Genomic DNA, 12,393 nt, shown 5'->3' on the forward strand with positions numbered 1-12,393 from the left:
ACAGTGCCTGCCCCAACAAACAGTGTCTTAACTGTGCCAGACACCCCAGGGAACCAGTCTTGTGTGGCCCTCTTGTAGTCCACTATAAGGTTTGCTTTCAGTATTGGCTTCCAGATGGTTAAAGCAAACTGCAGTTATTCTTAGGAATAACTGGAAATTTTGCCAAAAAATGTAGACACAGGAGTCTTAGATGATGAAAAGAACAGGCTAAGTACAAGATTGAGGTGTGCCTAAAATGGACATTTAATTTTTAGTGATCATTACCATAATGTTTCTAACTATTGCAATGTTGTATTTTTGAAATGACCAGAAAAGGGTAATCATTATTTGCCCAGAACTCCATCTGAGTCTCCTACATGGGTGGTAGGACACAAGCACCTGGGCCACCATCTGCTGCCTCCCATGCACATTAGCAAGAAGCTTGATTAGAAGTGAAGGTGGGGCACCGGCGCCTTGGCAGCGCAGGTAAAGCTGCCGCCTGCAGTGCTGGCATCCCATTGGGCGCTGGTTCAAGTCCCTGATGCTTCACTTCCAATCCAGCTCTCTGCTGTGGCCTGGGGAAGCAGTGGAAGATGGCCCAAGTCCTTGGGCCCCTGCACCCAGGTAGGAATGCTTGGAGGAGGCTCCTGGCTCCTGGCTTTGGATCAGCTCAGCTCTTGCCATTGCAGCCAACTGGGGAATGAAACAACGGATGGAAGACCTCTCTCTCTCTCTCTCTCTCTCTCTCTCTCTGTAACTCTTTCAAATAAATAAATAAGTAAATCTTAAAAAAAGAAGTGAAGGTGGGATTCAATGCCAGGCCTTCTGATACAGGATACAGGCATCCCAGGCAGTGACTTAACCCTGCTGCATTACAATACATGTCCCTGCTGCTTTCTTTGTGTCAATCAGCTCAGCAAACTAGTTTTCAAAAAATGATGTGAGCAGTTCATTTCACCCAGTGTTATGGGTGTCAGTTTGTGCCCAAATTATACCGTGGCATCAACCCTAGTCAGAGGTCTAGCTAAGGATCCTTTTGTAGACAAAATAGACATTTTAAAAGATTTATTTACTTTAAAAGGCAGAGTTATAGAGAGAAGGGGGTGGAGAGAGAGAGAGAGATAGAAAGATCTTCTATCCACTGGTTTCCTCCCCAGATGACCACAAAGGCCAGCACTGGGCCAGGTGAAAGCCAGGAGCTAGGAGTTTCTCCAGAGTCTCCCACATGGGTAGCAGAGGCCCAAGCACTTGAGCCACCCTCTGCTGCTTTTCCCAGGTCCTTAGAAGGGAGCTGGATTGAAAGTGGAACAGCTGAGACATGAACCGGTACCCATATGGAATGCTGGCGTTGCAGGCGGTGGCTTTACCTACTGTACCACAACTCCAGCCCCAAAATAGACATTTTTTTAAGATAGAAAGTAAAGTGTAGGCTTCTCATTGTTTATCTTTTAGATGTTTGGAAAAGAATTAAATAGCAAATATAGTTTTTAAATGCTTGCCTGCTATATAAGCTATTGTTGATTTCCAAGTTTCAATCTGGTAACCAGTACCAGCCTAGGTTTTCATTGATCTAAGGCAAAAACTAGAGACAATATTGTCTTTCTAGCCATCTGGTATAATTGTCATTCTTAAAAAGGACTACCTTTATGTTGCTATTTTCATGAAACTTTGGGACTATAGAATGTTTTTTCTTTTGAGACTGGCTTTGTGATGCAATAGGTTAAGCTGACACCTGCAATACCAGTATCCCATTTGAGCACTGGTTCAAGTCCCAACTGTTCTACTTCCAATGCAGCTCCCCGCTAATGTACCTAGGAAAGCTGCAGAAGATGACTCAAGTACTTGAGCCCCTTCCACCCATGTGGGAGACCTGGATGGAGTTCCAGGCCTCTGACTTCAGCCTGGCCCAGTCCTAGCCACTGCGGCTATTTAGGGAGTGAACCAGCACACAGATCTCTCCTTTTCCCTCTGTCACTCTGCCTTTCAAGTAAATAAATCTTTGGAAAAAAATGTTTTTTCTTTTAAGATTTTGTGGTGAGAAAGGAACAAAATAAAGAATTAGCAACCCTATTTTGGTCCCTCACCCTTCTCTTTCTTTTTTTTTTTTTTAAAGGTTTTTATTTATTTATTTGAAAGGTAGAGTTACAGAGAGGAAGAAGCAGCGGCAGTGAGGGAAGGGAGAGAGAGAGAGAGAGAGTGAGAGAGAGAGAGAGAGAGAGAGAGAGAGAGTCTTCCATCCATTGGTTCATTCCCCAAATGGCTGCAATGGCCAGGGCTGGGCCAGCTGGAAGCCATGTGGAAGCCAGGAGCCAGTAGCTTCATCTGGGTCTCCTATGTGGGTGAGGGCCCAGGCACTTGTACCATCTTCCACTGCTTTCCCAGGCGCATTAGCAGGGAGCTAGATCAGAAGTAGAGCAGCCAGTACGAGAAGCAGCGCCCATATGAGATGCCAGCACTGCAGGCAGCTGCTTAACCAGCTAAGCCACAGCACCGGCCCCACCTTTCTCTTTCTTAACACTTGTTGGTGAAATCAAAAAATGTAGGAAGTATTGCAGGAAAACAATGATATATGAGAGTTGTAGATCTAAACCAGTCACTGGCTGAAAGAATAAAGCTAAACAGACTAGAAAGAAGGTTTGTAACTGTACAAGTGGTTTTGTTTTTGTTTGTATTTTTCTAATTTTTTTTGGCAGTTGAGTTTTCTCTAAAAAATCATATCCCATTTGATAAACTAAGTAAATGTAGTTAAATTGACTTCAAAACATGAGGAATTTTTCAAATTGTTCTGTGATTAAGGGTAAAGGCTGGAATGTCTTTATCACTGTAATTTGTTATTGAGTTAAAATGACTTGACAGTTCTTTGTTAAAATGTAGCAAAATAATAACCCACTATAGTAGGAAAGTATTATTTTTGTCATACTGCCGGGCATAAATTTCTATGCATTTTTGACTTGTAAAATGGATAAAATAGTATCACATGTTTTCTGTTATTTGTGGAAATTAAAATGTACAGTCTAAAACTTGTGTGGATGTTGTATTATTGGATATGTGGTTACAAACATTGCTGCGCTGAATTATACCATGTGTGTGGCAAGCTACTCTTCCGTCCCCTTTATGATCACTTTTGACCACTGTCATGAAACCCACATTCTGTGATATTAATATCTGTTTTTTAAAAAATAGTATATATGTGTAGAATATAAGTGAAGTAAATATGGTAAAATATTACCAATTTTTTAAATCTTAAAAAATTAAAAATTTTGAGGGTCGTCACTGTGGTATAGTAGGTTAAGCCTCCACCTGCAGCACCAACATCTCATATGGATGCTGATTTGACTCCCAGTTGTTCCTTTTCTGATCCAGCTCTCTGCTTATGGCCTGGGATAGCAGTGGAAGATGGCCCAAGTACTTGGGCACTTGCACCCACATGGGGGACCCGGAGGAAGCTCCTGGTTCCTGTCTTCAGATGGGCCCAGCTCAGGGGAGTGAGCCAACAGATGGAAGATCTTTCTCTCTGTCTCTCCCTCTCTCTATAACTCTGGCTCTCAAATAAATAAACTCTTTAAAACAAAACAAAACAGCAGCCTCTGAACCTCTAGGACTTGAGGTGTCATATAAGTCATAATACCTGCATGGAAGATGGTTGTGGGAAGTCAGCGAGATACTGTTCTATAGCAAAGTGCTTGGCCACAGTAACAATGAGCAAATGAAGGCTATCAAATAGGGGCCGGCGCCACAGCTCACTAGGCTAATCCTCCACCTTGTGGCGCCGGCACACCAGGTTCTAGTCCCGGTCAGGGCACCGGATTCTGTCCCGGTTGCCCCTCCTCCAGGCCAGCTCTCTGCTGTGGCCAGGGAGTGCAGTGGAGGATGGCCCAAGTGCTTGGGCCCTGCACCCCATGGGAGACCAGGATAAGTACCTGGCTCCTGCCATCAGATCAGCGCAGTGCGCCGGCCGCAGCACTGGCCGTGACAGCCATTGGAGGGTGAACCAACGGCAAAGGAAGACCTTTCTCTCTGTCTCTCTCTCTCTCACTGTCCACTCTGCCTGTCAAAAAAAAACAAAAACAAAAAAACATTAAATCATAGGGTCCGGCGTCGTGGCTCACTAGGTCAATTCTCCGACTGCGGCACTGGCATCCCATATGGGTGCTGGGTTCTAGTCCTGGTTGCTGCTCTTCCAGTCGAGCTCTCTGCTATGGCCCAGGAAGGCAGTAGAGGATGGCCCAGGTGCTTGGGTCCCTGCACCTGCACCTGCATGGGAGGAAGCACCTGGCTCCTGGCTTCAGATCAGTGCAGCGCCGGCTGTAGTGGCCATTTGGGGGATGAACCAACAGAAGGAAGACCTTTCTCTCTGTCTCTCTCTCTCTCACTGTCTAACTCTATCTGTCAAAAAAAAAAAAAAATTAAATCGTAAGGGCCGGCACTGTGGCACAGCAGGTTAAAGCCCCAGCCTGCAGTGCCGGCATCCCATATGGGCACCGGTTCGAGTCCTGGCTGCTCCACTTTCAATCCAGCTCTCTGCTATGGCCTGGGAAAGCAATAGAAGATGGCCCAACTTCTTGGGTCCCTGTACCCACGTGGTTAGACCTGGAAGAAGCTCCTAACTCCTAGCTCCTGGCTTCTGATCAGCTCAGCTCTGGCTATTGCAGTCATTTGGAGTGAACCAGTGGAATAGAAGACCTCTCTCTCTCTGGCTCTACCTTTCTCTGTAACTCTGTCTTTCAAGTAAATAAATCTTTTTTTAAAAAATTAAATCGTGAAAACATTTTATCAATTCTAAATCACACAAACACAAAGTGCTGCTATTCATCAGGGGTGAAATTTTTTTTAAGATGTATTTATTAGGGCTGGCGCTTTGGCGTAGCAGATAAAGCCGCTGCCTGTAGTACTGGCATCCCATATAGGCACTGGTTCGAGTCCCAGCTGCTCCACTTCTGATGCAGCTCTCTGCTATGGCCTGGGAAATCAGTAGGAGATGGCCCAAGCCATTGGGTCCCTGAACCCACATGGGAAACCCAGAAGAAGCTCCTGGCTCCTGGCTTCAGATTGGCACAGTTATGGCCGTTGTAGCCATCTGGGGATGGCTAGGGAGTGAACCAGCAGATGGAAGACCTCTCTCTCTCTGCCTCTCCTTCTCTCTCTGTGTAACTCTGACTTTCAAATAAATAAATCTTTAAAAAAAAAAAAAAAGATGTATTTATTTCTGAAAGAGTTTGGGGCTGATGTTGCAGGGTGGCGGCCTTACAGCTCCAACCATTGCATCCCGCTTCTATCTGCTGGTTCACTCTCCAGATGGCCACAATGCCCAGCACTGGGCCAGATGGAAGCCAGGAGCTTCATCCAGGTCTCCCACATGGATGGCAGGGGCCCAAACATTTGGGCCACCCTCCACTTCTTTTCCTAGGCCGTCAGCAGGGAGCTGAACCTGAAGTGGGGCAACTGGGACTTGAACTGGTACCCATATGGGGTGCCAGCATCTCAAGCAGTGGCTTAACCTGCTGTACCACAGTGCTGGCCCCGGGATTTAAATTTTTAAAACAGTCAGATGATGAATAGCTTTCAAAGGAAAAATGCACGTGTTATCAAAGTCACAGTAAATCTCTCACCACATACAAAGCAAGCAAATGACACTAATTCAGCCTGGGATGGATCATGATGCAGGGTGTGCTCCTGCTACAGTGACATCAAGTGTTCGCTTGCCTGGAAGCTTCATGTGAATTTTTGAAGTGACTATTTTTGAAATTTTGCAAAGATTGCTCAAATATAGAGTTCTTTTTTCTTTCTTTTTTTTTTTTCTTTGCAGCCAAAGAAGCCCAAAGCCCCAGACAATCCATTTCACGGCCTTGTTTCCAAGTGTTTTGAGCCTCATCTCTATGTGTACATCGAGTCCCAAGACAAGTGAGTGGTGTACATTTTTCTGTCTTCTGCCTGCGTTTTTCACCCCTCTGATCTTGGCGGGGTCTTACAAGGGCACAACTGTTTCCAGAAGCCGGAGGAGGGACTTGGCTCGCCTGCGGCCCTCTCTGGAAACCCATTTAGGGTATTTTTACATCTCTTCAATGTTATTTATTGTGTCTGTAAATCTCAGGAGCCCGAGTTTGACTCTAATAAGGCCCCATACGGATCCCCACACTTCCCCTTGTTTGCATTTTGGTGTTGAGCCCTGGTGTACGTCAGCCCAGAAAGCCTTACAGCATTAGGTACTCGACATGGTAAGAATGCCTAATCTCTGATGTATATGTTTTCAAGTATAACTTAACTTTTCATTTCTAATAATTTAGAGTTACAAAAATAGGAAAAGAAGTTCTCACATACCCTCCCCCCTGAGAATGTTAACATCTTGTATAACCACAGTTATCAAAATCAGGAAAAAAGCTTTGTCTTACTAACATACCATTTCGTGTTCAGGTATCTGTAATCATACAGTTAGGTCTCGGGCCTTCTTAGTCTTGAATAGTTTCTCGTCTTTTCTATCTTTTGCAACCTCAACTTTTTGAAAAGAGTATCCACCAACTATTCAGCACAGTGCCCTCAACTTCAGTTTGCTAATGTTTCTTCTGCAGTAAACCAGGTTATGTGTTTTTGGCAAGAATATATCGATGTGACCCCTTGCATAGTTCCGGGAGTTAGGTCGATGTATCTCTTTACTGCTAATATTCCTTTCGATCACTTCCTTTAGGTGGTGTTTCTGGCCAGCTTTCTCTACCATGGAGTCACTGTTTTTCTTTGTAACTAGTCAGTATCTTGCAGGGGGAGACTGAGACTATGTAAATTTCCTGTTTCTCATCAGGCTTCTGCCCACTCTTGTTTAGTCCCTTGATGATTCCTCCTGAAGTAGTTGTTACTGCAGAGTTCGCCAGATGTTGATTGTCCTCTCTCCTGTATTTACTCGCTGGAGTTCCACCTCAAGGACGAGCTTTCCCTTCTCCCTCATTTGTTTGTTTACCTAACAGCGAACTCAAGGATTCTTTATTTTACTTATCATCCATTTAATGTATATCCTTTTCACAAACTCACAGGTTCCAAATATCGGTACAAAGGAGCCTACTGCTGCCACGACTTTCCACAGCCAGAAGAGTGTGTGCACATTTGTATCTGTGGTTTCTGTGAGGGGCTTTGGCCAAGGAGGGAGACCCCTCCTCTTGCCTGAATATGTGCTGCTGTCAGAGTAGCTGTTGGAGGCCTCTCCGTGCTGGAGGGCAGATTTTGGAAAAGCTGGGTTGACCGGAGATGCACTGGACTGGGCTTCAAATGCTTGTAGGAGAACCAGAACATGGCTGACAGAAGGAGAACAGCAGCAGCTCCGAGAAAATTCTTTTTTATTTTTAAGACTTTATTTATTTATTTGACAGGTAGAGTTACAGAGAGAGGGAGAGACAGAGAGAAAGGTCTTTAATCTACTGATTCACTCCCCAAATGGCCACAGTGGCTGGGAGCTGGGCCAGTCTGAAGCCAGAAGCTTCTTCCAGGCTACCTACTTGGGTACAGGGGCCCATGCACTTTGGCCATCGTCTACTGCTTTCCCAGGCCTTTAGCAAGGAGCTGGATCGGAAGTGGAGCAGCTGAGACTCAAACCGGTGCCCATATGGGATGCCAGTGCCACAGGCAGAGGCTTAACCTACTACTCTGCCACAGCTCTGGCCCCTATTTTTTGTTTCTAAATACTTTATTTTAGTTATTTGAAAGGCAGAGTTACAGAGAGAGATAGAGACAGAGAAAGATGTCTTCCATTAGCTGGTTCATTCCCCAGGTGGCCACAATGGCTGGAGCTGTGCCGATCTGAAGCCAGGAGCCAGGAGCTTCTTCCAGGTCTCCCATGTGGATGTTGGGACCCAAAGACTTGGGCCATCTTCTGCTTTCCCAGGCCATAGCGGAGAGATGGATTGAAAGTGGAGCAGCCGGGACTTAAACTGACGCCCATATGGGATGCCAGCACTGCAGGCAGCAGCTTTACCTGCGCTGCCATAGCGCTGGTCCCTGGCCCCTGTTTTATTTTCTAAATTGCTTCATATTTCTTATTAAAATCCCAGAAGGGACATTTGGCTTAGTGGTTGAAGCACCAATTAAAACATCTACTTCTAGATGGAGTGCCTGGATTCCATACCTGGTTCCTCTCCTGATTTCGGTTTCCTGCTAATGCTGAACCTGGGGGGCATAAGTGATGACTCAAGTAATTGAGTTTCTGCCACCTATGTGGGAGACATGGACTGAGTTCCCAGCTGCCAGCTTTCAGCCCAGCCCAAACCAGTGATTGCAGGCATTTGGGGAGTGAATCAGCAAATGAGAGTTCATTCTCATTCTTTCTCTCTCTTTCTCCCTCTCCATCCCTCCCTCTCTCTCTCCCTCACCCTTTCTCTCTCCCTCCCCTTCCCTCTACACATTTCTTAAATAAATGCATACAGATTTTTTACATGAACTTTATAAAATAGCTTAAAACAAGTGCTTTCAAAAAAGTTGCTTTGCTGTTGCTTGCCTTGTAAAGGCTGGTTTCCCTCCTCCTGTCAACTGGACATGTGTGCAGCTACTGCACAGGGGGCAGTAGTTAGTGTCACTGTTTCATCCTTTGAGAGCACTGCCTTCTGCATTCACAAGTTTCCTCCCAGGAAGTTAGTAAGACGCCACTGAGAGTCAAGAGAAAGGGTCAGTTATTTGCTTGTACACATTAGCGGGTTTAAGAGTGACCCACCTGGCTCAAGCTCCATCTCCTCTTACCAATCCAGAATCTGATTTTAGAAAGACTTAGAAGCTATGGGGTCCAGGGTGTGAGGCGCATACCTGAGAAAAGCACGTCCTTCACAAAGCCTACCTGACCTGGAGAGCCGTTTTCCCACTCGCCATGCAGCCTTGCCTCATACAAAGTACATTCATTGTTCCTGGAGCCAGACCTCCTTCCTTAGGGAGTCTCCATTTCTCTACGAAAAATGCAGTGCTGGCCTCTCACCCTGCTGCTTGGCCTCCCTAGCATGTTTCCACGGCGCGAGGCGGGCAGCGGAAGCGACCCAGAGGAGAACTGCGTAGGTTGCACTGTTGTCGCTCCAGAGTAAGCAGAAAAGGCTTGAAGTTACAAAGAGAGTTAAAGAGCTCCATTTCCTCATCTGTCAAAGGAGAGAGTCAGACAGCCCTTTTGAAGTCATGGATCCTTGTAGGAACCCAGTGGAAATCCTCTTGTCAAAAAAGAGAAGGATTCCACATACACTCACACACAGTTTTGAGTATAATTTCAAGGAACTCCAGGAAACCCTTCCTCCCTTCAGTCAAAGAATCCTGAAGCTGAGGAAGCAACTCAGATGGGGACTAACGTTGTGCAAAACAGAACTCTTTCCGTCACACTGACTCACAGATCTGCGAAAGAGGATAGTCTCAGACCAGTCACAAACTCCATGTGACAGGGACGCAACACAGTACAGGGGAAAGAGCGTGGACCTGCATGCCAGACAGACCGGGATTTGCATCAGAGCTTTGCACGTACCAGTCTGAAGCCAGGAGCCAGATTTTTTGTCCTCTCTAGGGCGAGGTTAATAATGCCTACCTCACAGACTCTGTGGTGAGGATGGAGAGGTGACATGCTGGACCTTGGCACACAGTAAATTGTACTCAGGAGCGGGCCTGCCTAGGAGTTGGTCCTGCCCTACCCTCACTCTGATCATGTCTGAGGCCCTTATGGGGGTGTGTGGCCTTATCATTGTTTCAGCTTTCTGCTGGGCCTGGCATGGGTCCATTCCCTCATCTCCCCAGCTTTCCACCTGCCCAGGGGACATTCTGACAGCACTGACCCTAGCCAGAAGTGCAGCAGCAATAGAACTGCAGAGCCAAAACCCAGGGAAGGGGCATGAAGTGGGAGCTCCAAGAACTACACAGGAAGCTCCTGTACATCCTTCACCCAGATCTCTCAGTTAACTGCTACCTTTCCCATCGCTCTCTCACACACACGTACACACACTTACACAAATGTGTTTCATTTTTACCATTAGAATTCTCAAACTATTATTCCTTAAAATATATATTATTCCTTATTTTCCAAAAACAAGGATACAGCCACATAACCACATAAAAAATTAACATTGATCCAATATTGCCATTTAATCAATCCAGGATTCATAGCTCACATTTATTTTTCCTCTTTGTTCACCTTCAATCCAGAAGAATAACTTGTCTCTGTGTTTTGTGACCTTGAAATTTTTGAAGCTTATAGACCAGTAACTTTGTGGAATGTCTCAGTTTGAGTGTATCTGATGTTTCCTTGTGATTTATAATTGATGTGTAAGTGATGCTGTATTCTTAGAAGTGCTTACCAGGGGCCGGCACCGTGGCTCACTTGGCTAATCCTCTGCCTGCGGCGCTGGCACACCGGGTTCTAGTCCCAGTCAAGGCGCCGGATTCTGTCCTGGTTGCCCCTCTACCAGGCCAGCTCTCTGCTGTGGCCAGGGAGTGCAGTGGAGGATGGCCCAAGTCCTTGGACCCTGCACCCGCATGGGAGACCAAGAGAAGCACCTGGCTCCTGGCTCCTGCCATCGGATCAGCGCGGTGCGCCGGCAGCAGCGCACCGGCCGCGGCGGCCATTGGAGGGTGAACTAATGGTAAAGGAAGACCTTTCTCTCTGTCTCTCTCTCTCACTGTCCACTCTGACTGTAAAAAAAAAAAAAAAAAAAAAAAGCTTACCAGGAGGTTCACAATGTCAGTTTGTATCATAACTTCTGATGTTCATTTGTATTACATCATTAGGATGTTGTCTTCCAGTTTTCTTGATATATTAATAAACAATAAGTTTGGGGAGAATCCTTAAGACTATATCATAGCTTTTTCTCATTGTTCACTTCTTTATTTTACTATTCATTGATGATTCTTACTTGAATCATTTATTACTAAGAGGGTTGCCAATTGATAACTTGTCTAGTTGTCATCTCTTTACATCTGTTAGTTGACATTCTCCTTTAAGAATATCAACATTCTTGGCTGGCGCTGTGGCTCACTTGGATAATCCTCCGCCTGTGGCACCAGCATCCCATATGGGCACCGGGTTCTAATCCCAGTTGCTCCTCTTCCAGTCCAGCTCTCTGCTATGGCCTAGGAAGGCAGTGGAGGATGGCCCAAGTGCTTGGGCCCCTGCACCCGTGTGGGAGGCCAGGAGGAAGCACCTGGCTCCTGGCTTTGGATCAGCGCAGCACCGGCCGTAGCGGCCATTTGAGGAGAGACCTTTCTTTCTGTCTCTCACTGTCTGTAACTCTACCTGTCAAATAAAAAATGTCAACATTCTCTGTAACAGCATGGCTTCATGGGTTCCTATTTTATTCAAGGGATTATTAACATTACTGTCTTTTTTGTTCTTTTACTTTGTATTAGAATATATTTGTGCCTACAAAAAATTTCAGTAGTAGTATAATTTTCTCGTATTCTCTTCACCTAGTTCCTCCTAATGTTAACATCTTACATAGGTAGTTATCAAAACTAGTAAGTTAACATTGGTATCATACTTTTTACTAATCTCCAGACCATACTGGAATTTCACCAGTTTTTCTACTGTCATCCTTTTTCTCTTTCAGGATCCATAATTATTTACTTTAATGCCAAATCATCCCAGATTGGGCCACTGAGAACCCCTACAAGCTGGTTCTTCATTCTTGTTATGTATGCCTGTCATTTTTTTAAATACTTTCTTCTTTTTAGGCACAACAAAAAAATACAAGGCTTATCTTAGCTTTTTTTTTTTTAATCCCATCTCTGGAATCATCTGTTTTTCCAAGAATCCCTTATTCCTTTGATGGGAAATGGTATTTAGAAACCAAATTCTAGACATTTGGAATGCTCTTTGCTGCTTGGATGTCATCGCATCTAGGTCCTGTTAGCTGAGAGGGCTAAGAAAGACATTTTTGTGTATAAATATACATGTATCTACTCATGCATATCTATGACTATTTTTATACCTGTTTATGTATTAAAACCATGAATTCTTGCTGATAGTTTAAGTTCCAATCTAATACAATAGTTTTATTTTAGCCTCTTCTTTTCCATGTTGGTAACCACCTTTTACAACAGTGAGAAACTTGGCTTAATATATTCATTTGTTTGCTCCATTTGCCTATGTGTAACCAGCCTCCCAGAGGTGCTCAATCAAACCTTCCCTGCCCAAACCCACTGGCTGCCCAAGAGCCAAATTGTTGGCCCCAACAAAAGGGAAGCAGAAAAGGTGCATGTTAACGTGAGTGCTTGGATGAGCAAGCTCTGTAACTCTCAGAAGTCTGTCTTCAGCTGCTTTACCCTTCGTTACCTCCCTTGCCACTGCTCTAACTACTACTTTACTACTGCTCTAACTACTACTTTACTTTCCAGTGGATTATTTCTGTGAATGCTAACTGCAGATCCACTGGAAGAAATGGCTTTGGTCATCTGTGGATAAGCCCAGTCTTCAGTGGG

At 45.1% G+C, this 12,393-nt stretch overlaps 1 protein-coding gene across 3 annotated transcripts in view; it reads left to right on the forward strand.

Annotated features, from left to right (window-relative positions):
• VPS53 (VPS53 subunit of GARP complex) overlaps positions 1-12,393 on the forward strand; it is a 171,904-nt gene that overhangs the window by 105,129 nt on the left and 54,382 nt on the right. For all 3 annotated transcript variants that reach the window (XM_089317572.1, XM_070061169.2, XM_089317571.1), the window contains one exon: positions 5,786-5,880. In XM_089317572.1, the coding sequence (XP_089173698.1) occupies positions 5,786-5,880 (95 nt within the window). The remainder of the gene's footprint in view (positions 1-5,785; positions 5,881-12,393) is intronic.

Source organism: Oryctolagus cuniculus, chromosome 17 (assembly GCF_051225735.1).
Source record: "Oryctolagus cuniculus isolate XC-2025 breed Fujian yellow rabbit chromosome 17, ASM5122573v1, whole genome shotgun sequence".
In the NCBI taxonomy this organism is placed as follows: Eukaryota; Metazoa; Chordata; class Mammalia; order Lagomorpha; family Leporidae; genus Oryctolagus; species Oryctolagus cuniculus.